This window comes from Gossypium hirsutum, chromosome A05 (assembly GCF_007990345.1).
Source record: "Gossypium hirsutum isolate 1008001.06 chromosome A05, Gossypium_hirsutum_v2.1, whole genome shotgun sequence".
NCBI classification, from domain to species: Eukaryota; Viridiplantae; Streptophyta; class Magnoliopsida; order Malvales; family Malvaceae; genus Gossypium; species Gossypium hirsutum.
This window is the reverse complement of record NC_053428.1, coordinates 85096180-85119655: the sequence shown is the minus strand read 5'-3', so window position 1 is coordinate 85119655 and position 23476 is coordinate 85096180. Positions and strand designations below refer to the sequence as shown.

Sequence of the window (23476 nt, the reverse complement as noted above, 5' to 3'; positions counted from 1 at the left end):
TAGAGCTGTAATCAGTAATTCAACTGTTTGGTTGAATGGAATGGAATAGAGCTGTAATCAGTAATTCAACTGTTTGGTTGAATGGAATGGAATAGAGCTGTAATAGAATTCTTGTGTTTGGTTGAATGGAATAGATGTAATAGTATAAGGAAAAAGGCTTAAATGACTAAAGTACCCTTAACAGAATTTTTGTAGGTAGATGATTATTGTTATTAAGTTTTAATAAGATTATTGTTAAATATATTTTAATAAAAATAAAAATAAATAATTTAATCATATTTTAACATAATTATTATTAAATACAATTTTATAAAATAATATATAATTTAATAACATTCTTAATATAATTATTAATAATATTTAATAATAATTTTAATATAAAATTATTATTAAGAATATCTCAATGCCTCATATATTTGCTTTAATCTAGCCTCTCACCTGTTCTCTAATAACATTTTATTTTAATTGTCAATTTTAATAGAAAACATATTTTTTTATATTTTATTTTATCCTTTATAATAATATGATAACAACAATTAATTATAAGGTATACTCTTTAATAAATTAATTATTTATAGCAATCTTTTGGTGAAATAAAAACCTTCAAATTTTACATAAAAATTACTAAATTTTAGTAACATTAGTTCTTTTCTTTTCATATGCAAAATAAAAAATCAACTTTCTCAGATAAAATAGCATCATCCAAGGCTGATTGATAAAAATTGTCCTTTACAGTCTTAGCTCTTAGATCAACAATGGTTTTAAATCCTCTGTCAATCAACCACTTCAGACCTTCCTTTGTCACTTGACCACCCCTCCAAAATTCTATTTCACAATCTTTTGACTCTACCTCTTCTTTAGAGGTGGACCAACAAACAGATTGTCAGTTGGCGAACAATGTATGGCATGGATGGTTATCCTTGCGTGGACAACCCAAATCGTAACAAGCATTCTTCAACCTTTGCAACTTCCTCCAAACATGCAGACTTCGATAATCATCGGGTGTCAAATAGTTCTCAAGAGCGACATGTAAGCTCTCACAACAGCTCTTCATCTCATTCCTGAAAAGAGCAAGTGGTGGAAGTTTATCCTCCATAACACATATATCTGGCATGTGAAAAGTATTCATAACTGAAACTCTTCCAGAAAGAACATATTCTCTTCCTTTGTTTGAAAGAGATAGCATACAACCAAGTACAAACACAATCTTATCCTCTGTCACTGGTTTTTCCTCTGGCGTGAAATCATATGAAACACTACATTCTCCTGTTAGTGGATTGCATGGAGTCTCCATCAAAGTGGTATGGAGCCTTTCAGTTGCTCTAAATATTCTACAATAAGCCTCAACTTCTAGAATATCCCCAGGAACTGGACCAATCCACTGTAATTGTGATACATCATGAGACTGGGCAGTCTTTTAATCCAAATAAAGCAATATCAGATGATGCAAGAAAAGAGAAACCAATTTCTTCTCTATGGAAATAGACATTAAACAAAGCTAACAAAAACAGTCTACAATTAGAAGGGGGGAAGAGCAGCAATGTAACTCAAATGTATTGATACAAATTATTGGAATCAAAAGACAAAAACAAGGCACCAACAAGAGTTGGATGCAATGGTAAGGCACATTGCATTCCTAAGGACCTTGGAGATGACATTATTGGGAGGGGCAGCCATGAACCCCAAACATAGACTGTTAAATGGACATCGAGGATAAACAAAAAAGATGGAGACAAGGTATTAAAAAAACTTAGAGAAGGATAATATTGACCAATTATTGTTAATGTTTCATTGTGCTCCGCAGATATGCATAAAGAATGTGGTTAATTCACTGGAGGACAATGACTGGATGTCACAACAGAATATCAAGAATCACTGTATTTAATCTAGCATGAGTTTAGTAAATTGCTTGAGAGAATCAAGAGACCTTTTTTCCTTTTTTTAAAGCTACTTCCAGCTCCTTTGTTCATACCAAATAGACCTTAATGGCATATTCAGGAACAAATTTACCAGTGCGTATTTTAACAGAAACAATGACAAGGATCATAATCGGCTAATTCAGTGAAAGTAAAACATCACACCATGTTAGCAGCAATAGGAATGACTAGGCTTTTCTTACTTAGGTAAAGAAATGAAAAATTAATACCTGTGCGATTGATGCAGAACCAAGAGGATTTACATCAAAATTCTAAAAAATTTCACCGATGCTTCGACCAAACTCTTCTAAAACAAGTTGAAAAGCATCAAATGTCTTAACATATATAGAAAACAACATGAAACAAATAAGCACATTTCTATTAAATTATGACACCCCCCTTATAGAGTTCTTTAATGAAGTAATTTAATAACTCATACCATACAAAATAACCAATTCTATCATTTGGATAAGGATAAATACGGTGTCACACTCTGCATAAATATGGCTTAAATTCAGTTCATTAATAACGACAGAATCATAATTGCAAAATTAGTGGATTCAATTGAAGATTGACAATGTATGCAACTGCAAACAAAATGCCAAATGCAGAATGCCTTCAGCAGAGAAAGTCTGGGTTGCTTCTACCATAATTAGTATATTATCTTATAGTATGTTGTATTTAAAAAAGGAAGATAAACCATAGCAGTGCATAGATCCATGTTATACTGAATCTAAGCATAAAAGTCAATTTTCTAGGTACTGAAAATCCAGTAACTTGTCAATTCTACTAAGTTCTTCATCTCTGCTCAATTCAACAAATATAATATGGTTTCATACAATTTACCTGGATATAACTAGCTCCAAATAAAGCACTATTTCCCATTTAAAACTGAGACCTGTTAGTCTTTACCCTGTATAAGGAAAACAAAGATGTCACAAGATAAAAACCAAGTTTGTATCCATGGCAGCAAACACCAATAATACAAACATACCAGTTCTATCATATGGATTTATACCAAAATCTACAATTTCTAACCCTATCCCCAAACTGCAGTCTTTGCAACTAAAAAATTTCCATTTTTCTTCAAAATTCAAAAAAATTATGGAAAAATAATTACTGAACTAGAAGGGGAAAAGCGGAACCAATAATACAAACAATGGTAACTGAACTACAATTTCTCAATATTCTTCAAGGTAATTCTTATAACAATGATAATTGAAAAAAATTCAAAAGGAAAGAGGAAAAACGGAACCAATAATACAAATAATAGTGGAAATTATAAAACAAGAAGGGGAAGAAAAAAGGGAAACTTATAGAGGTTCTCACAAAGGAAATGAGACAGCTTTGTGGAGGCGGGGAACGAGCCAGAGATGAATCTACGGTTCTCAATGATAGAATCGAAGGAGGCACCACTTTTACAACAACGACGGAATTGATAGATGGGTGAAGAAATACAGGGTAAAATTGTCTAGGGGAAAATTTTTGCTATTACATCCGTCGTTGAATGAGCTATTCTTAACCTTCTCCGCCGAATGACGATTCGGTAAATCTAACGAATAAGAGAGGAATAACCATTCGCCGAATGAAGAAAACGATGAACCAAACTTTGTCTTAACTATTCATTTAAGAATAAGGAGGGAATGCCTATTCCATTCCCTCCAACTAAATGTGGCCTAAGAGTTTATTGTTAAATCTTTTGTTATTTTTATTCCATTTCTTGGTGAGCTTCAATTTTTGTAAATATTATATTTTGTTCTTAAAAAGTAACAATTTTTTAGATTAAATTGGGATATTCTTATTTGAGGTATATCAAAATAGTGAAAGTAGGTAATTAAGATCGACCCTATAAATTTATTGTGTTTGAACTATTTCTCTTTCTCTTATAATTTAGTGTTAGATTTCAAATATTTGTTTTATATTTATAAATAATCAATTGTAATATTTTAAAAAATCATGTTAAAATTAAGTGACCCAAATCCTTATTTAAATAAAATACAGTGGTAAAATAAAATAAAACTAAAATTCATATAGAGCTACACTTCTTTTATTTTATTTTAGAATAAGGTTTTTTAAACCTTATTAAACTCCATCTATTTGATATTGATTAGAATAAGTTGTTTCAATCTTACTACACTCTTATTAGAATATGATTTTATAAGCCCATAAATAGACATAGTCTACTCCTCTTGTAATCATTCGAATTCGACATAATGGATTTTATTCTCCTCCGGCCGTGGTTTTTTCCCTAAAGGGTTTTCACATAAAAATATATGTTATTTATTTTTATTTCACTTTTATTTGAGATATATTGTCACCGGCATTTAATTTTTCACAAATTGGTATAAGAGCTTTCAGGTTGTTCATCTTAATCACAGTAATGATGTCTTTGAAGTATGAAATTTCGCTGTTGGATTGCAACACGAGATTAGCTTTGTGGCAGGTAAAGATGCAGGCAGTTCTTACACAGATGGACTTAGAAGAAGCCCTGTTAGGGGCAGAAAGGATGCCTTCGACACTGACGGAGGAAGAGAAGAAGCGCAAGAATCGAAAGGTGTTAACACAGTTACATTTACATTTGTCTAACAAAATTTTACAAGATGTGATGAAGGAGAAGACTGCCATTGGATTATGGAAGAGGCTGGAACAAATATGTATGTCGAAAACTCTAACTAGTAAGTTGTATATGAAGCAACGTCTTTATGCTCATCGTTTGGAGGAAGGTGTATCTGTGCTCGAACACTTAACAGTATTTAAAGAAATTCTCTCAAACTTGGAAGCTATAGAGGTTCAGTATGATAAGGATGATCTAAGGTTGATTCTACTTTGTTCATTACCCATGTCTTATTCAACCTTTAGAGACACAATTTTATATAGTCGCGAATCTCTCACAGTTGATGAGGTTTATAATTCTTTGACCTCGTATGATAAGATGAAGCATCTTGTAGTTAAACTCAACTCTTAGGGAAAGGGTTTCATTGTTCGTGGGAGACAAGATCGAAATATTGATGATGATCGTGGAAGGACATAGGAGTGAAATACTCTTGGTAAATCCAAAGGTAGATCAAAGTTTTTAAACAGAGGTAAAACTTGTAACTTCTGCAAGAAAAAAGGGCACACTAAATTTGAGTGTTATAAGCTGGATAACAAGATCAAAAGAGAGGCTGCAAATCAAAAGGTAAAACAACCAAAAAAATCCGGAGAAGCTGATATTGTAGAAGACTACAGTGATGGTGAACTTCTAGTCGATTCTATCAACAATTTTAAAGTGAGCGAGGAATGAATCCTTGATTCGGGCTGCACCTTCCATATGAGTCCCAATCGAAATTGGTTTACAACTTACAAAACAGTGTTTGAAGGTGTTGTTTTGATGAGAAATAATGCTTCGTGTACAATTGCAAGTGTAGGAATAATTAAAATTAAGATGTTTGACGGAGTTTTTAGAACACTTAATGTCGTGCGACATATTCCAAAATTGAAGAGAAATTTAATTTCATTGAGTACTATTGATTCAAATATACACAGCTGAAAGTGGTGTTTTGAAGATTTCCAAAGGTTCCCTCATTGTGATGAAAAGACAGAGAAAGACTACCAAGTTATATGTTTGGCAGGGTTCTACTATTATTGGTGATGCATTTTTCGCTTCCTCTTCCTTGTCAGATGATGATATTACTAAACTTTGGCATATGCGCCTAAGGCATATGAGTGAGAATGGCATAGCAGAATTGAGAAAAAGAGGACTTCTTGATGGGTAAGGAATTTGCAAACTAAAATTCTGTGAGCACTGCGTTTTTTGGAAGCAAAAGAGAGTTCGATTCACCAGAGGAATCCATAACACGAAGGGAACGTTGGAGTGTATTCATTCTGATCTGTGGGGGATATCCAGAGTGCCTTCGATAGGTGAAGCTAATTATATGCTAACTTTTATTGATGATTTTTATAAAAAAGTTTAGGCGTTCTTCCTGAAGCAGAAAAGCGATGTGTTTTCCGCATTTAAGTATTAGAAAACTATGATTGAAAAACAGACAACAAAACAAATAAAACACCTCCGCACAGACAATAGCTTAGAGTTTTGCTCTGATGAGTGTAATGAACTATGCAAGTCAGAAAGGATTGTGAGACACTTGATAGTTCGTCGTACTCCACAACAAAACGGCATTGCAGAACGAATGAACAGAACGATCATGGAGAAAGTTCGATGTATGTTGTCGAATGATAACTTATCGAAGTCGTTTTGGGCCAAAGCAACCTCTACTGTATGTTTTTTGATCAACCGATCCCCATCTGTTTTTATTAAGAAAAATACTCCACAAGAGGTATGGTCTGGTAATTCTGCTGACTATTTTGATTTAAAGATCTTTGAGTGTAACACCCCTTACCCTAGTTCAACACCGGAACAGGATACGAGGTGTTACCGTATTAAACACATGCTTGTAAACATTTCCATGACATAAATTTCGTTCAAATTAAAACTTTTTGAAAACCGAACATAAGTCCCTAATACGAGCCCACAAGGCCCAAACCACGCTTCAAAAAAGATTTGGGACTTAACTGAGTACTTTAGAAAACTTTAAAAAAATTTCAAGGTAAACAGGGCACACGCCCGTGTGGAAAAGTGACACGCCCGTGTGTCGTCTTAACACGATCATCCTGAAGGCCCGTGTAACTCACACGGCCTGGGCATATCTAGACACGCCCATGTCCTTAGCCCTTGTTGATTAGAACCTATAGGAGTTTTCACACGACCTGGTACACGCTCGTGTCCATGACCCTCACACGGCCATGACACGCCTGTGTACAAAAACCTTGACATTCTGTTTCTGACATCTCTGCCCGTGTATTTACTACCATGCATACTAACTTGTAAAATTGAGGTGTAGGGGACACACGACCGGACTATACACCCGTGAGGCAAATCGTGTGTCACAACGGCCTAAACACACGCCCGCGTGTCTATCCGTATGGACAAAAACAAGGCTATCTACCAAGCCTTTTTGCCACTCTTACTTACACCAATTAAACATCACCAAACAAAACCAATCCATACAGCAATACGGGACCAATTCAACCACAACATGACATTTAAAAGCAACCCTCACTACGCTTTAACAATCTAAATATGCACTTATTCATTCATGCAATTTGCTCATCCATGAAAATATCATCATTTGCATATACTAATAATGAATATTAGCTATTGTTCATGGCCTTATACAAAATGAAAGATTCCATGACAAGCCAACACCTTGACCCCAAAACAATATGACACTAACAAAAGACTAAGTCTTTATACATGCCATACTCAAAATAGAAAAACTAACTATACCAAGTGCTACAATTGATAGTGTGAACGATGCCTCCGATGTTCGTTGATTCACGAGCTAATTAGGTGGCACTACAAGAAAATAGAAATGAGAAAAAAAGTAAACACAAAGCTTAGTAAGTTGCATGTAAATATATAACAACAATTTATCATGCATTAATATACTCATAACATATCGTAATTTGAACAAAATACATAAATAGTCGTAAGCATAACTTACTTATTTTCATTTCTAACTACTCTTACAATATAGATTGAGCTTGCATCTCATGAAATTCATGTGAATACCTGTACCACTCATTGTATAGTCATAACCTCTCTTATTCCAACATAAACAGTAAATTTTCCCGTTGAACCCTTTGGAATACTACCGGATATTCAATAAGCCTCAAACATAGGGTAAGATGCCGACGCCATGTCTCAGACATGGTCTTACACTGGCTCATACATCAAAGTTGATGCCATGTCCCAGACATGCCATACTCAAAAAAGAAAAACTAACTATACCAAGTGCTACAATTGATAGTGTGAACGATGCCTCCGACGTCCATTGATTCACGAGCTAATTAGGTGGCATTATAAGAAAATAGAAAGGAGAAAAAGAAAAAGTAAGCACAAAGCTTAGTAAGTTGCATGTAAATATATAACAACAATTTACCATGCATTAATATACTCATAACATATCATAATTTGCACAAAATATATAAATAGTCGCAAGCATAACTTATTTATTTTCATTTCTAGCTACTCTTACAATATAGATTGAGCTTGCATCTCATGAAATTCATTTGAATACCTATACCACTCATTGTATAGTAATAACCTCTCTTATTCCAAAATAAACAGTAAATTTTCCCGTTGAACCCTTTGGAATACTACCGAATATTCAATAAGCCTTAAACATAGGGTAAGATGCCGACGCCATGTCTTGGATATGGTTTTACACTGGCTCATACATAAAAGTCGATGCTATGTCCCAGACATGGTCTTACACTGACTCTCACGTATCGAGGCTGATGCCATGTCCCAAACATGATCTTACACTGGCCCTCACGTATCAAGGTCGATGTCATGTCCCAAATATGGTCTTACACTAGCTCTCACATATCGAGGCCGATGCCATGTCCCGGACATGGTCTTACACTGGCTCTCGCATATTGCAGCCGATGTCATGTCCCAAATATGGTCTTACAAGGCTCTCATTTACCGGTGCCGATGCCATGTCCTAGACATGGTCTTACACTAGCACTCATATAACCCTAGTACCATGGCATGAATATCCGACCTATTCCTACTGTTCAACCGGGGATTTCCCGTATCAATTTCATCATACATTGTTCATAGTCACATTCAAACATTTTATGCGATATCAATCATTCAATGCATGATAACAATAAAGTTGTAATATTTACGCACAACTTACCTCGGTGTACAATGTAACACCCCGAACCCGAGACCGTCACCGGAGTCGAACACGAGGTGTTAGCAGACTTTAACCACTTATAAAAAAAATTTCCCAGACACTGCCAATCTGCGTACTAGTCGCTTTAAAAATCATATCTTGAGTTTCACAACTTGAAAATCAGTTTAATAAATTTTCCCTGAAACTAGACTCATATGACCATCTACATATTTTTTTCTAGAATTTTTGGTCAGGCCAATTAGTACAGTTTATTAGTCAAAATCTCCCATGTTACAGGGATCGACTACACTGACCTTTGCGCATTACGACTTGGATATCTCCCTACACAGGGCTTCAATACTGATGCCGTTTGTTTCTATAGAAACTAGACTCATAGAGGAATCCATACATATATGGCATGACTCCTAATTATCTCTGGTTAATTTATAACGAATTTCCAAATTCGGAACAGGGAATCCAGAAACCGTTCTGGCCCTTTCTCACGAGAACCTGAATATCTCTTAACATACTGTCCATATGATCATTTCGTTACTTTCCTATGAAAATAGATTCATCAAGGTTCGTTTAAATAATTTATTCACTATTTAATTCCAATCCTACTATTTTTAGTGATTTTCCAAATCTACATCACTGCTGCTGCCAGCATCTGCCTTTAAGGTAGACTTTACCTATTTCATAGTTTCCATGATTCAACTAGCCCTTTTAGCATAAATAGCACAAATCATGATAGCGATTAACCATTCCATACCAAATTATTATAACATTATGCTCAAACATATATAAGCCATTTTCGCATGGCTATATACATTAACCAAAATATTCTTCCGCCACTAGTCTATTTTATACATGCCATAAGACAATCCGAAACATAGCAGTACCAAACAGTGGATAGTGATAGTGTGGCTAGTTGCTGACGATCCCCGAGCCTGTAGCTTCGCAATGAGATCTATAAAACAGAGGAAACAGAGTAAACGGAGTAAGCATTACAATGCTTAGTAAGTTTTAAGCAGTGTCAACAGATAACAATCAAATTATAACATAGTTGTTCGTATTTTTATTTCACTCTTCCTTCGGGCATACCATCCCTTTACCGAATCTGCACATCTCATCATATACAATAGGCAGATAAACTTTCACATAAAAGTGAGCTCATGTGACATAGATATATCGTATGATTTCACATCACCTCTCACACTGATCCGATGTCACATAATCATAAGAATAGTCTCATAGATTTCTTTCGTATGCATCACATAACTACCTTATGATTTAGTGCAAATCAAGCTCACATATAAACTTGAAGTACATACCTGTTTAACCTTTCGCATTGAATATATTTATAAGCAATTCTTATTACGAAGTCTTACCCGGACATAATCTCCACACGAAGTTATCGGGTCTTACCCGGACAAAATCCTCACACGTAGTCATCGGGTCTTTAGAGCTCGGATATAGTACAAGCACGAAGCTTAAGGACATTAATCAGTGATAATATTCTCGCATAAAGCCTGCGGGGTTTTAACCCGGATATAGTACTGACACAAATGCCTTTCGGGACTTATCACATTTATGCACTTTCACATCCATTACGTTGGCCACTCGGCCTTGTCACATATATACACTTTCACATTCATCACATCGGCTATTAGGCCTTATCACACATATACACTTTCACATTCATCACGTCGGCTATTAGGCCTTATCACACATATACACTTTCACATTCATCACGTCGGCTATTAGGCCTTATCACACATATACACTTTCACATTCATCACGTCGGCTATTAGGCCTTATCACACATATACACTTTCACATTCATCACGTCGGCTATTAGGCCTTATCACACATTACATACACTTTCACATTCATCACATCGGCTATTAGGCCTTATCACACATATACACTTTCACATTCATCACGTCGGCTATTAGGCCTTATCACACATATACACTTTCACATTCATCATATCGGCTATTAGGCCTTATCACACATATACACTTTCACATTCATCACGTCGGCTATTAGGCCTTATCACACATATACACTTTCACATTCATCACATCGGCTATTAGGCCTTATCACACATATACATACACTTTCACATTCATCACATCGGCCATTAGGCCTTATCACATATATACATACACTTTCACATTCATCACATCGGCCATTAGGCCTTATCACATATACATACACTTTCACATTCATCACATCGGCCATTAGGCCTTATTACATACATACACTTTCACATTCATCACATCGGCCATTAGGCCTTATCACATATATACACTCTCTTGGCTGAATCTACATCTATCATTTTCCAATATCACAATTTAGAATTCACGTATGGGTTTAATCGATAGCTCATGAGCAACTAGAACAAGTTTATCAAGGTTTACAACACAATCTAAAATTCAGCACAAGCTGTTTTTCCTGAGCAATAGTCACTAAATCATTTATAACTGGAGCTACAAAACTCCAAATCACTTTCCGTTAATTTTTCCTGAATATAGACTCGTATATCTTCCATCCATAAAATTTCCAGAATTTTAGGTTTGGCCAATCAATACCAGATTTTTCTTAAAGTTTCCCCTGTTCCACTGTTTGACTAATCTGACCACTCTTCACTACGAATCAAATTTCTCATTTTACAGAATTCAAAATGTGTTGTATTTGATTTTATTTGAAACTAGACTCATTAAGCTTTAATTTCATGTCTCATTCAGCCTCTAATTCAAGTCCATAAATTTATGGTGATTTTCTAAAGTCACGTTACTGCTGCTGTCCGAAGCAGACTATTTCAAATTACCTTTAAATTCCCAAGCTCAAACACTTAAGAACTTACCATTTGAGCTTAGAACATATCATGGCCACATCATATCTTATTAAATCAGCTCACCATGTCCTATTATAATTGAATTTACTCAACGTTTAAACACTTAAAACTTACCTCGGAAGTTTCCGAACGATTACGACGGCTCTTCGATCACTTTTTTCCTTTCCCTTATCCAACTTTGATCCTCTAGGCTCTTGAGCTAAATCAAACAAATTTACTTCTCAATCAAACACATATATATGGCAACCATATACATTTCAAAAACCAATTCGTTCGTATCATTTGTCCATATATTAGCTTTTAGCATATTTGGTCATTAGAGTGACCTATTTAACTTTCAAGCATTCATTTCTAATTTTAATTAAACAATGCCGAATGCCATTAGCTACTAATGCCACACACACACACATGTGCATAAAATTCACCCATACATAACCTCTAGCTCATTCGGTCATTCATCTCTCAAACCTATCAAAGTTTCATGTCAAACTTCCCTGGCCGAATACACATATAAGCACATAATGCACATTTAGAATTTTTTATTTACTTCATGATACATTCGGCCTTGGCAACAATTTCATTAGAAATCCTTATTAGCCACTTCATCAATCAATTATATCATCTACTTAATATTTCATAACTTATCATGCTAGCTGAATATTATTTATTCAAGTTCATCATCTTCATATTCGGCATTAGCATCAAATATAATAGCCCATTTCTTCCCACTTTGAATTTATGCATCCATTTAATCATAGTTTGTTTAAGCACTCATACAACAAGATTCATCCAATTTAACAAGAAACAAAAACTTTATTCCTCCATAGCTACAATGGCCGAAAGATCTAGACATCTCAATACCGAAATTTCTAACATGGGTTGCTTAAAGAATTTGGTAGGGAGTTCAAATTTATCTAGCATTTCAAGTAATTTAACACATCCATATAGCTAACATGCTAGTAGTATCAAGGCATCAACTAAAATTTTGAAGCCTCTTAGCCGAATCCTAACTCTCCAACAACTCTAATTTCGTCCATGAGATAAATAGAAGTAGGCTAACCCTCCAAAGGATGTGTAAACCTCCAAAAGCAACATTGAACATACCTTAATCTCAAGAACCACCTTGGCCGAACTTCTCCTCTTCTTCTTCCTTCCATTCGGCCATGTTGAACAACAAAGGAAGAATTTTGTTTTTCCTCCCCTTTCTCTAGTCACGGCAATGGGGAGTAAGGGGGAGACAACTTTGGTTTCTCCTCCCACTCCCCTCATATTTTATTATTCTTCCCACACATATTAGCATAAAATGTCTTTAATATGTTTTTTTTAATACTTATTTCCTATTATAAAACCATGTAGTCATTATAATATTAATACAAAATGCATATGCTTTGTATCCCATACCCTCATGGCCGGCCACTTCCTCTAAGGTGGGGAATTTGACATGCAAACCCATCATTTCACAACATGCATTATTAGGCCACTTTACATTTGCCTAGCACATTTCCAAATTTTCTCACATAAGTCCTATTTGATAAAATTCACTTACCATTAACAAAATTCAAACATGAAATTTTCACACATGCATATGTACATATAATGAGCATCAACTATGACGGTTAATTATCTTTATGACTCGGTTTAGTGGTCCCGAAACCACTTTCTGACTAGGGTCACTTTAGGGGTGTCACAACTCTCCCCCCTTAAGAAATTTTCGTCCCCGAAAATTTCTACCGATGCATAGTTTAGGATAACGTCCTCTTATTGAATTACATCCACAAAGACATTAGCTCATTGATAGCAATTGTAATTCATTATTGATTTCGCATCGGTCTATAAAATCATTTTCTTATCTTAAAACAAATACATAAACATTTCTACAAGTATGCACAAATATCTCATTTTCTTGATTTCATAAGCAATAATCACTTAACTTAATTCACAAATGCATTTCAAACACATATTAACATGTATAATTCACATCATCAACCCACATATTTGTAACCCACATTTTCATTCATGAATAAGCTGTAACCTAACCGAAAGTACACATATACTCAAACATCCCAATAATTATCCTTTATAACTTTATCACATCTCAATATTTAACTTAACTCATTTCCAAAAGAAAAGTCAACTTCCACGTACCTGAACATTTAGTTCATTTAGCACATTCAATCATAGTTAACGTTACCTGTATACAGTCGAATAGGCATAAAGCCTAATATAATACACTGGCATGAGATTTATTCTAGCACATAACTCGTATATCAAAAATTATCAACATTCATCAAAAATTCTTTCAAACTTTCGAATGTCGAAACTTAATCAAAATAATTTCTTAAACAAGATTAACAAAATAGTGTCCATTCAGCAATAGTACATATAGCTCTTACAATGCCATATCCAAGATATGGTCTTACATATTCTCACATATCGAGCCGATGCCATGTCCCAGACATGGTCTTACACACTATCTCAAATCAATGCCTTCGTCCCAAACGAGGTCTTACATGAATTCCACTTCACACACTTAGTGCCCACTGACCGATCTCGCACTCATAGTGCTCAGTTAAAGGAATTCGCACACACACAATGCCTCTAATCATTCACACACATAGTGCTCTTATTCATTCGTTATTACACATTGAAATGACTTAACCAAGTCTATAAACATCATGTATGAACACTTTTAAACATATCATCTCATTTAAATTTGAATTCGTATAGTAATGAATACTTAAACTTTGCTCAAATTACCGGCACGAAGCCTACTAGGCACAAAGGCCCGAATACACATCACCAGCATGATTGCTCTTCGGGACCTAGCCCGGACATAACACCAGCACGAATGCTCTTTGGGGTTTAGCACGGATATATCACTAGCACGAATGCTCTTCGGAACTTAGCCCGAATACATCACTAGCATGAATGCTCCTCGGGACTTAGCCCAGATACATCACTAGCATGAATGCTCTTCGGGACTTAGCCCGGATACATCACTAGCATGAATGCTCTTCGGGACTTAGCCCGGATTTAGTAACTCGCACCAATGCTTTCGGATCTTAGTCCGGATATGGTCACTTAGCACAAAGCCTTCGGGACTTAGCCCGGACATCATTCAAATAACCATGCACATTTAACAACAAATTATGGCACATTCGTATTTCATTTTCGTTAGCAAAACTCAAACACAAGACACTTATCATTCTTGCAATTTCGGCTCAATAGTCACACACAAAGAGCATGATTTTGATTTGCTTAAAACATGATCTAATCAAATCATAATTTAAGCTCTATTACTCAAGAACTTACCCCTTTCCGCTGTCCGAAATCGACTCGGTAAGGTCGCACCCTTAATATAAATAATTGATAGAAAATATATATATATAGTGGGTTCGCACACATAGTGCTTAATAATCAACCATGCACACTTAGTGCCATGTACTTTAAACTCCACACTTAGTGCCATGCATTTCAAGCCCGCACACTTAGTGCCAATCTCACAACCGTGAACACTTATTGCCCGCACACTTAGTGCCAATCTCACAACCGCGAACACTTATTGCCCGCACACTTAGTGCCAATCTCACAACCGTGAACACTTATTGCCCGCACACTTAGTGCCAATCTCACAACCGTGAACACTTATTGCCCGCACACTTAGTGCTGAAAACCAACCACTCTATACGCTTCACTGCCCTTTTACATTCGACAATTTCGTCTCTACAAACATATACACATATAGCAATACACATTAGTATATCATTTACATTACTTGAATACAAACACAACATGCTTATTGACCATTCAACTTCCAGTTCCATAGCCACATACAAAAATCACATTTATAGTCATAACACTCCTTCAAAATTGCATCACTTATACCCTTATAATTCAATCCAAATCGAAATTCAAATACGAGTACATGATACGTACCTGATCAACTTAATAATTTAGGCATATCTAAATGAAGTTATATCGCAAATTCTCATAGTCAGAAGCTTGCTACAGCTCGATCGGGATCAAGATTCATTACAATACAGCAAACACATTTTAATAGCCAAAAAATCATCACACTATCATTTTATCACTTTATGGCATGTATAAATAGACTCACGCGTGCTACGTTAGTCCTAGAATCGACTAAACCGTAGCTCTGATACCAATCAAATGTAACACCCTGAACCCGAGACCGTCACCGGAGTCGAACACGAGGTGTTAGCAGACTTTAACCACTTATAAAAAAAATTTCCCAGACACTGCCAATCTGCGTACTAGTCGCTTTAAAAATCATATCTTGAGTTTCACAACTTGAAAATCAGTTTCGTAATTTTTCCATGAAACTAGACTCATATGCCCATCTACATATTTTTTTCTAGAATTTTTGGTCAGGCCAATTACAGTTTATTAGTCAAAGTCTCCCATGTTACAGGGATCGACTACACTGACCTTTGCGCATTACGACTTGGATATCTCCCTACACAGGGCTTCAATACTGATGCCGTTTGTTTCTATAGAAACTAGACTCATAGAGGAATCCATAAATATATGGAATGGCTCCTAATTATCTCTGGTTAATTTATAATGAATTTCCATAGTCGGAACAGGGAATCCAGAAACCGTTCTGGCCCTTTCTCACGAGAACCTGAATATCTCTTAACATACTGTCCATATGATCATTTCGTTACTTTCCTATGAAAATAGATTCATCAAGGTTCGTTTACATAATTTATTCACTATTTAATTCCAATCCTACTATTTTTAGTGATTTTCCAAATCTACATCACTACTGCTGCCAGCATCTGCCTTTAAGGTAGACTTTACCTATTTCATAGTTTCCATGATTCAACTAGCCCTTTTAGCATAAATAGCACAAATCATGATAGCGATTAACCATTCCATACCAAATGATTATAACATTATGCTCAAACATATATAAGCCATTTTCGCATGGCTATATACATTAACCAAAATATTCTTCCGCCACTAGTCTATTTTATACATGCCATAAGACAATCCGAAACATAGCAGTACCAAACAGTGGATAGTGATAGTGTGACTAGTTGCTGACGATCCCCGAGCCTGTAGCTTCGCAATGAGATCTATAAAACAGAGGAAACAGAGTAAACGGAGTAAGCATTACAATGCTTAGTAAGTTTTAAGCAGTGTCAACAGATAACAATCAAATTATAACATAGTTGTTCGTATTTTTATTTCACTCTTCCTTCGGGCATACCATCCCTTTACCGAATCTGCGCATCTCATCATATACAATAGGCAGATAAACTTTCACATAAAAGTGAGCTCATGTGACATAGATATATCGTATGATTTCACATCACCTCTCACACTGATCCGATGTCACATAATCATAGGAATAGTCTCATAGATTGCTTTCGTATGCATCACATAACTACCTTATGATTTAGTGCAAATCAAGCTCACATATAAACTTGAAGTACATACCTGTTTAACCTTTCGCATTGAATATATTTATAAGCAATTCTTATTACAAAGTCTTACCCGGACATAATCTCCACACGAAGTTATCGGGTCTTACCCGGACAAAATCCCCACACGTAGTCATCGGGTCTTTAGAGCTCGGATATAGTACAAGCACGAAGCTTAAGGACATTAATCAGTGATAATATTCTCGCATAAAGCCTGCGGGGTTTTAACCCGGATATAGTACTGACACAAATGCCTTTCGGGACTTATCACATTTATGCACTTTCACATCCATTACGTTGGCCACTCGGCCTTGTCACATATATACACTTTCACATTCATCACATCGGCTATTAGGCCTTATCACACATATACACTTTCACATTCATCACGTCGGCTATTAGGCCTTATCACACATATACACTTTCACATTCATCGCGTCGGCTATTAGGCCTTATCACACATATACACTTTCACATTCATCACATCGGCTATTAGGCCTTATCACACATATACATACACTTTCACATTCATCACATCGGCCATTAGGCCTTATCACATATATACATACACTTTCACATTCATCACATCGGCCATTAGGCCTTATCACATATACATACACTTTCACATTCATCACATCGGCCATTAGGCCTTATTACATACATACACTTCCACATTCATCACATCGGTCATTAGGCCTTATCACATATATACACTCTCTTGGCTGAATCTACATCTATCATTTTCCAATATCACAATTTAGAATTCACGTATGGGTTTAATCGATAGCTCATGAGCAACTAGAACAAGTTTATCAAGGTTTACAACACAATCTCAAATTCAGCACAAGCTGTTTTTCCTGAGCAATAGTCACTAAATCATTTATAACTGGAGCTCCAAAACTCCAAATTACTTTCCGTTAATTTTTCCTGAATATAGACTCGTATATCTTCCATCCATAAAATTTCTAGAATTTTAGGTTTGGCCAATCAATACCAGATTTTTCTTAAAGTTTCCCCTGTTCCACTGTTTGACTAATCTGACCACTCTTCACTACGAATCAAATTTCTCATTTTACAGAATTCAAAATGTGTTGTATTTGATTTTATTTGAAACTAGACTCATTAAGCTTTAATTTCATGTCTCATTCAGCCTCTAATTCAAGTCCATAAATTTATGGTGATTTTCTAAAGTCACGTTACTGCTGCTGTCCGAAGCAGACTATTTCAAATTACCTTTAAATTCCCAAGCTCAAACACTTAAGAACTTACCATTTGAGCTTAGAACATATCATGGCCACATCATATCTTATTAAATCAGCTCACCATGTCCTATTATAATTGAATTTACTCAACGTTTAAACACTTAAAACTTACCTCGGAAGTTGCCGAACGATTACGACGGCTCTTCGATCACTTTTTTCCTTTCCCTTATCCAACTTTGATCCTCTAGGCTCTTGAGCTAAATCAAACAAATTTACTTCTCAATCAAACACATATATATGGCAACCATATACATTTCAAAAACCAATTCGTTCGTATCATTTGTCCATATATTAGCTTTTAGCATATTTGGTCATTAGAGTGACCTATTTAACTTTCAAGCATTCATTTCTAATTTTAATTAAACAATGCCGAATGCCATTAGCTACTAATGCCACACACACACATGTGCATAAAATTCACCCATACATAACCTCTAGCTCATTCGGTCATTCATCTCTCAAACCTATCAAAGTTTCATGTCAAACTTCCCTGGCCGAATACACATATAAGCACATAATGCACATTTAGAATTTTTTTATTTACTTCATGATACATTCGGCCTTGGCAACAATTTCATTAGAAATCCTTATTAGCCACTTCATCAATCAATTATATCATCTACTTAATATTTCATATCTTATCATGCTAGCTGAATATTATTTATTCAAGTTCATCATCTTCATATTCGGCATTAGCATCAAATATAATAGCCCATTTCTTCCCACTTTAAATTTATGCATCCATTTAATCATAGTTTGTTTAAGCACTCATACAACAAGATTCATCCAATTTAACAAGAAACAAAAACTTTATTCCTCTATAGCTACAATGGCCGAAAGATCTAGACATCTCAATACCGAAATTTCTAACATGGGTTGCCTAAAGAATTTGGTAGGGAGTTCAAATTTATCTAGCATTTCAAGTAATTTAACACATCCATATAGCTAACATGCTAGTAGTATCAAGGCATCAACTAAAATTTTGAAGCCTCTTAGCCGAATCCTAACTCTCCAACAACTCTAATTTCGTCCATGAGATAAATAGAAGTAGGCTAACCCTCCAAAGGATGTGTAAACCTCCGAAAGCAACATTGAACATACCTTAATCTCAAGAACCACCTTGGCCGAACTTCTCCTCTTCTTCTTCCTTCCATTCGGCCATGTTGAACAACAAAGGAAGAATTTTGTTTTTCCTCCCCTTTCTCTAGTCACGGCAATGGGGAGTAAGGGGGAGACAACTTTGGTTTCTCCTCCCACTCCCCTCATATTTTATTATTCTTCCCACACATATTAGCATAAAATGTCTTTAATATGTTTTTTTTAATACTTATTTCCTATTACAAAACCATGTAGTCATTATAATATTAATACAAAATGCATATGCTTTGTATCCCATACCCTCATGGCCGGCCACTTCCTCTAAGGTGGGGAATTTGACATGCAAACCCATCATTTCACAACATGCATTATTAGGCCACTTTACATTTGCCTAGCACATTTCCAAATTTTCTCACATAAGTCCTATTTGATAAAATTCACTTACCATTAACAAAATTCAAACATGAAATTTTCACACATGCATATGTACATATAATGAGCATCAACTATGACGGTTAATTATCTTTATGACTCGGTTTAGTGGTCCCGAAACCACTTTCTGACTAGAGTCACTTTAGGGGTGTCACAACTCTCCCCCCTTAAGAAATTTTCGTCCCCGAAAATTTCTACCGATGCATAGTTTAGGATAACGTCCTCTTATTGAATTACATCCACAAAGACATTAGCTCATTGATAGCAATTGTAATTCATTATTGATTTCGCATCGGTCTATAAAATCATTTTCTTATCTTAAAACAAATACATAAACATTTCTACAAGTATGCACAAATATCTCATTTTCTTGATTTCATAAGCAATAATCACTTAACTTAATTCACAAATGCATTTCAAACACATATTAACATGTATAATTCACATCATCAACCCACATATTTGTAACCCACATTTTCATTCATGAATAAGCTGTAACCTAACCGAAATTACACATATACTCAAACATCCCAATAATTATCCTTTATAACTTTATCACATCTCAATATTTAACTTAACTCATTTCCAAAAGAAAAGTCAACTTCCACGTACCTGAACATTTAGTTCATTTAGCACATTCAATCATAGTTAACGTTACCTGTATACAGTCGAATAGGCATAAAGCCTAATATAATACACTGGCATGAGATTTATTCTAGCACATAACTCGTATATCAAAAATTATCAACATTCATCAAAAATTCTTTCAAACTTTCGAATGTCGAAACTTAATCAAAATAATTTCTTAAACAAGATTAACAAAATAGTGTCCATTCAGCAATAGTACATATAGCTCTTACAATGCCATATCCAAGATATGGTCTTACATATTCTCACATATCGAGCCGATGCCATGTCCCAGACATGGTCTTACACACTATCTCAAATCAATGCCTTCGTCCCAAACGAGGTCTTACATGAATTCCACTTCACACACTTAGTGCCCACTGACCGATCTCGCACTCATAGTGCTCAGTTAAAGGAATTCGCACACACACAATGCCTCTAATCATTCACACACATAGTGCTCTTATTCATTCGTTATTACACATTGAAATGACTTAACCAAGTCTATAAACATCATGTATGAACACTTTTAAACATATCATCTCATTTAAATTTGAATTCGTATAGTAATGAATACTTAAACTTTGCTCAAATTACCGGCACGAAGCCTACTAGGCACAAAGGCCCGAATACACATCACCAGCATGATTGCTCTTCGGGACCTAGCCCGGACATAACACCAGCACGAATGCTCTTTGGGGTTTAGCACGGATATATCACTAGCACGAATGCTCTTCGGAACTTAGCCCGAATACATCACTAGCATGAATGCTCCTCGGGACTTAGCCCAGATACATCACTAGCATGAATGCTCTTCGGGACTTAGCCCGGATACATCACTAGCATGAATGCTCTTCGGGACTTAGCCCGGATTTAGTAACTCGCACCAATGCTTTCGGATCTTAGTCCGGATATGGTCACTTAGCACAAAGCCTTCGGGACTTAGCCCGGACATCATTCAAATAACCATGCACATTTAACAACAAATTATGGCACATTCGTATTTCATTTTCGTTAGCAAAACTCAAACACAAGACACTTATCATTCTTGCAATTTCGGCTCAATAGTCACACACAAAGAGCATGATTTTGATTTGCTTAAAACATGATCTAATCAAATCATAATTTAAGCTCTATTACTCAAGAACTTACCCCTTTCCGCTGTCCGAAATCGACTCGGTAAGGTCGCACCCTTAATATAAATAATTGATAGAAAATATATATATATAGTGGGTTCGCACACATAGTGCTTAATAATCAACCATGCACACTTAGTGCCATGTACTTTAAACTCCACACTTAGTGCCATGCATTTCAAGCCCGCACACTTAGTGCCAATCTCACAACCGTGAACACTTATTGCCCGCACACTTAGTGCCAATCTCACAACCGCGAACACTTATTGCCCGCACACTTAGTGCCAATCTCACAACCGTGAACACTTATTGCCCGCACACTTAGTGCCAATCTCACAACCGTGAACACTTATTGCCCGCACACTTAGTGCTGAAAACCAACCACTCTATACGCTTCACTGCCCTTTTACATTCGACAATTTCGTCTCTACAAACATATACACATATAGCAATACACATTAGTATATCATTTACATTACTTGAATACAAACACAACATGCTTATTGACCATTCAACTTCCAGTTCCATAGCCACATACAAAAATCACATTTATAGTCATAACACTCCTTCAAAATTGCATCACTTATACCCTTATAATTCAATCCAAATCGAAATTCAAATACGAGTACATGATACGTACCTGATCAACTTAATAATTTAGGCATATCTAAATGAAGTTATATCGCAAATTCTCATAGTCAGAAGCTTGCTACAGCTCGATCGGGATCAAGATTCATTACAATACAGCAAACACATTTTAATAGCCAAAAAATCATCACACTATCATTTTATCACTTTATGGCATGTATAAATAGACTCACGCGTGCTACGTTAGTCCTAGAATCGACTAAACCGTAGCTCTGATACCAATCAAATGTAACACCCTGAACCCGAGACCGTCACCGGAGTCGAACACGAGGTGTTAGCAGACTTTAACCACTTATAAAAAAAATTTCCCAGACACTGCCAATCTGCGTACTAGTCGCTTTAAAAATCATATCTTGAGTTTCACAACTTGAAAATCAGTTTCGTAATTTTTCCATGAAACTAGACTCATATGCCCATCTACATATTTTTTTCTAGAATTTTTGGTCAGGCCAATTACAGTTTATTAGTCAAAGTCTCCCATGTTACAGGGATCGACTACACTGACCTTTGCGCATTACGACTTGGATATCTCCCTACACAGGGCTTCAATACTGATGCCGTTTGTTTCTATAGAAACTAGACTCATAGAGGAATCCATAAATATATGGAATGGCTCCTAATTATCTCTGGTTAATTTATAATGAATTTCCATAGTCGGAACAGGGAATCCAGAAACCGTTCTGGCCCTTTCTCACGAGAACCTGAATATCTCTTAACATACTGTCCATATGATCATTTCGTTACTTTCCTATGAAAATAGATTCATCAAGGTTCGTTTACATAATTTATTCACTATTTAATTCCAATCCTACTATTTTTAGTGATTTTCCAAATCTACATCACTACTGCTGCCAGCATCTGCCTTTAAGGTAGACTTTACCTATTTCATAGTTTCCATGATTCAACTAGCCCTTTTAGCATAAATAGCACAAATCATGATAGCGATTAACCATTCCATACCAAATGATTATAACATTATGCTCAAACATATATAAGCCATTTTCGCATGGCTATATACATTAACCAAAATATTCTTCCGCCACTAGTCTATTTTATACATGCCATAAGACAATCCGAAACATAGCAGTACCAAACAGTGGATAGTGATAGTGTGACTAGTTGCTGACGATCCCCGAGCCTGTAGCTTCGCAATGAGATCTATAAAACAGAGGAAACAGAGTAAACGGAGTAAGCATTACAATGCTTAGTAAGTTTTAAGCAGTGTCAACAGATAACAATCAAATTATAACATAGTTGTTCGTATTTTTATTTCACTCTTCCTTCGGGCATACCATCCCTTTACCGAATCTGCGCATCTCATC

At 35.6% G+C, this 23476-nt stretch overlaps 1 protein-coding gene across 9 annotated transcripts; it reads right to left on the bottom strand.

Annotated features, from left to right (window-relative positions):
• Positions 1 to 589: 589 nt before the first annotated feature.
• Positions 590 to 3626, bottom strand: LOC107957018 (NAD kinase 2, chloroplastic). 9 transcript variants are annotated; one of them, XR_001700333.2, is made up of 4 exons: positions 3246 to 3626; positions 2763 to 2829; positions 2147 to 2223; positions 590 to 1414 (listed from the first exon to the last, which is right to left on the bottom strand). XR_001700333.2 is itself a non-coding variant. In XM_016892444.2 (4 exons), exons 2-4 carry the CDS (start codon positions 2799 to 2801, stop codon positions 1051 to 1053), a joined length of 273 nt encoding a protein of 90 aa, XP_016747933.1. In that variant the 5' UTR covers positions 2802 to 2829; positions 3246 to 3626; the 3' UTR covers positions 590 to 1050. The 9 variants fall into 9 exon arrangements, 3 of the variants coding, with proteins under 3 accessions (XP_016747933.1, XP_016747931.1, XP_016747932.1); XR_001700335.2 differs by having other exon boundaries at positions 590 to 1381; XR_001700334.2 differs by having other exon boundaries at positions 2147 to 2220.
• Between the last annotated feature and the right edge of the window lie 19850 nt (positions 3627 to 23476).

What these genes read in the sequence shown, in the direction of transcription:
- LOC107957018 (XM_016892442.2), bottom strand. Translation starts at nt 2,801, where the DNA reads ATGGGAAATAGTGCTTTATTTGGAGCTAGTTATATCCAG. An exon ending in TTGGAGCTAGTTATATCCAG is followed by an intron (nt 1,415 to 2,762) that starts GTAAATTGTATG and finishes TTGGATTAAAAG; the next exon opens with ACTGCCCAGTCTCATGATGT.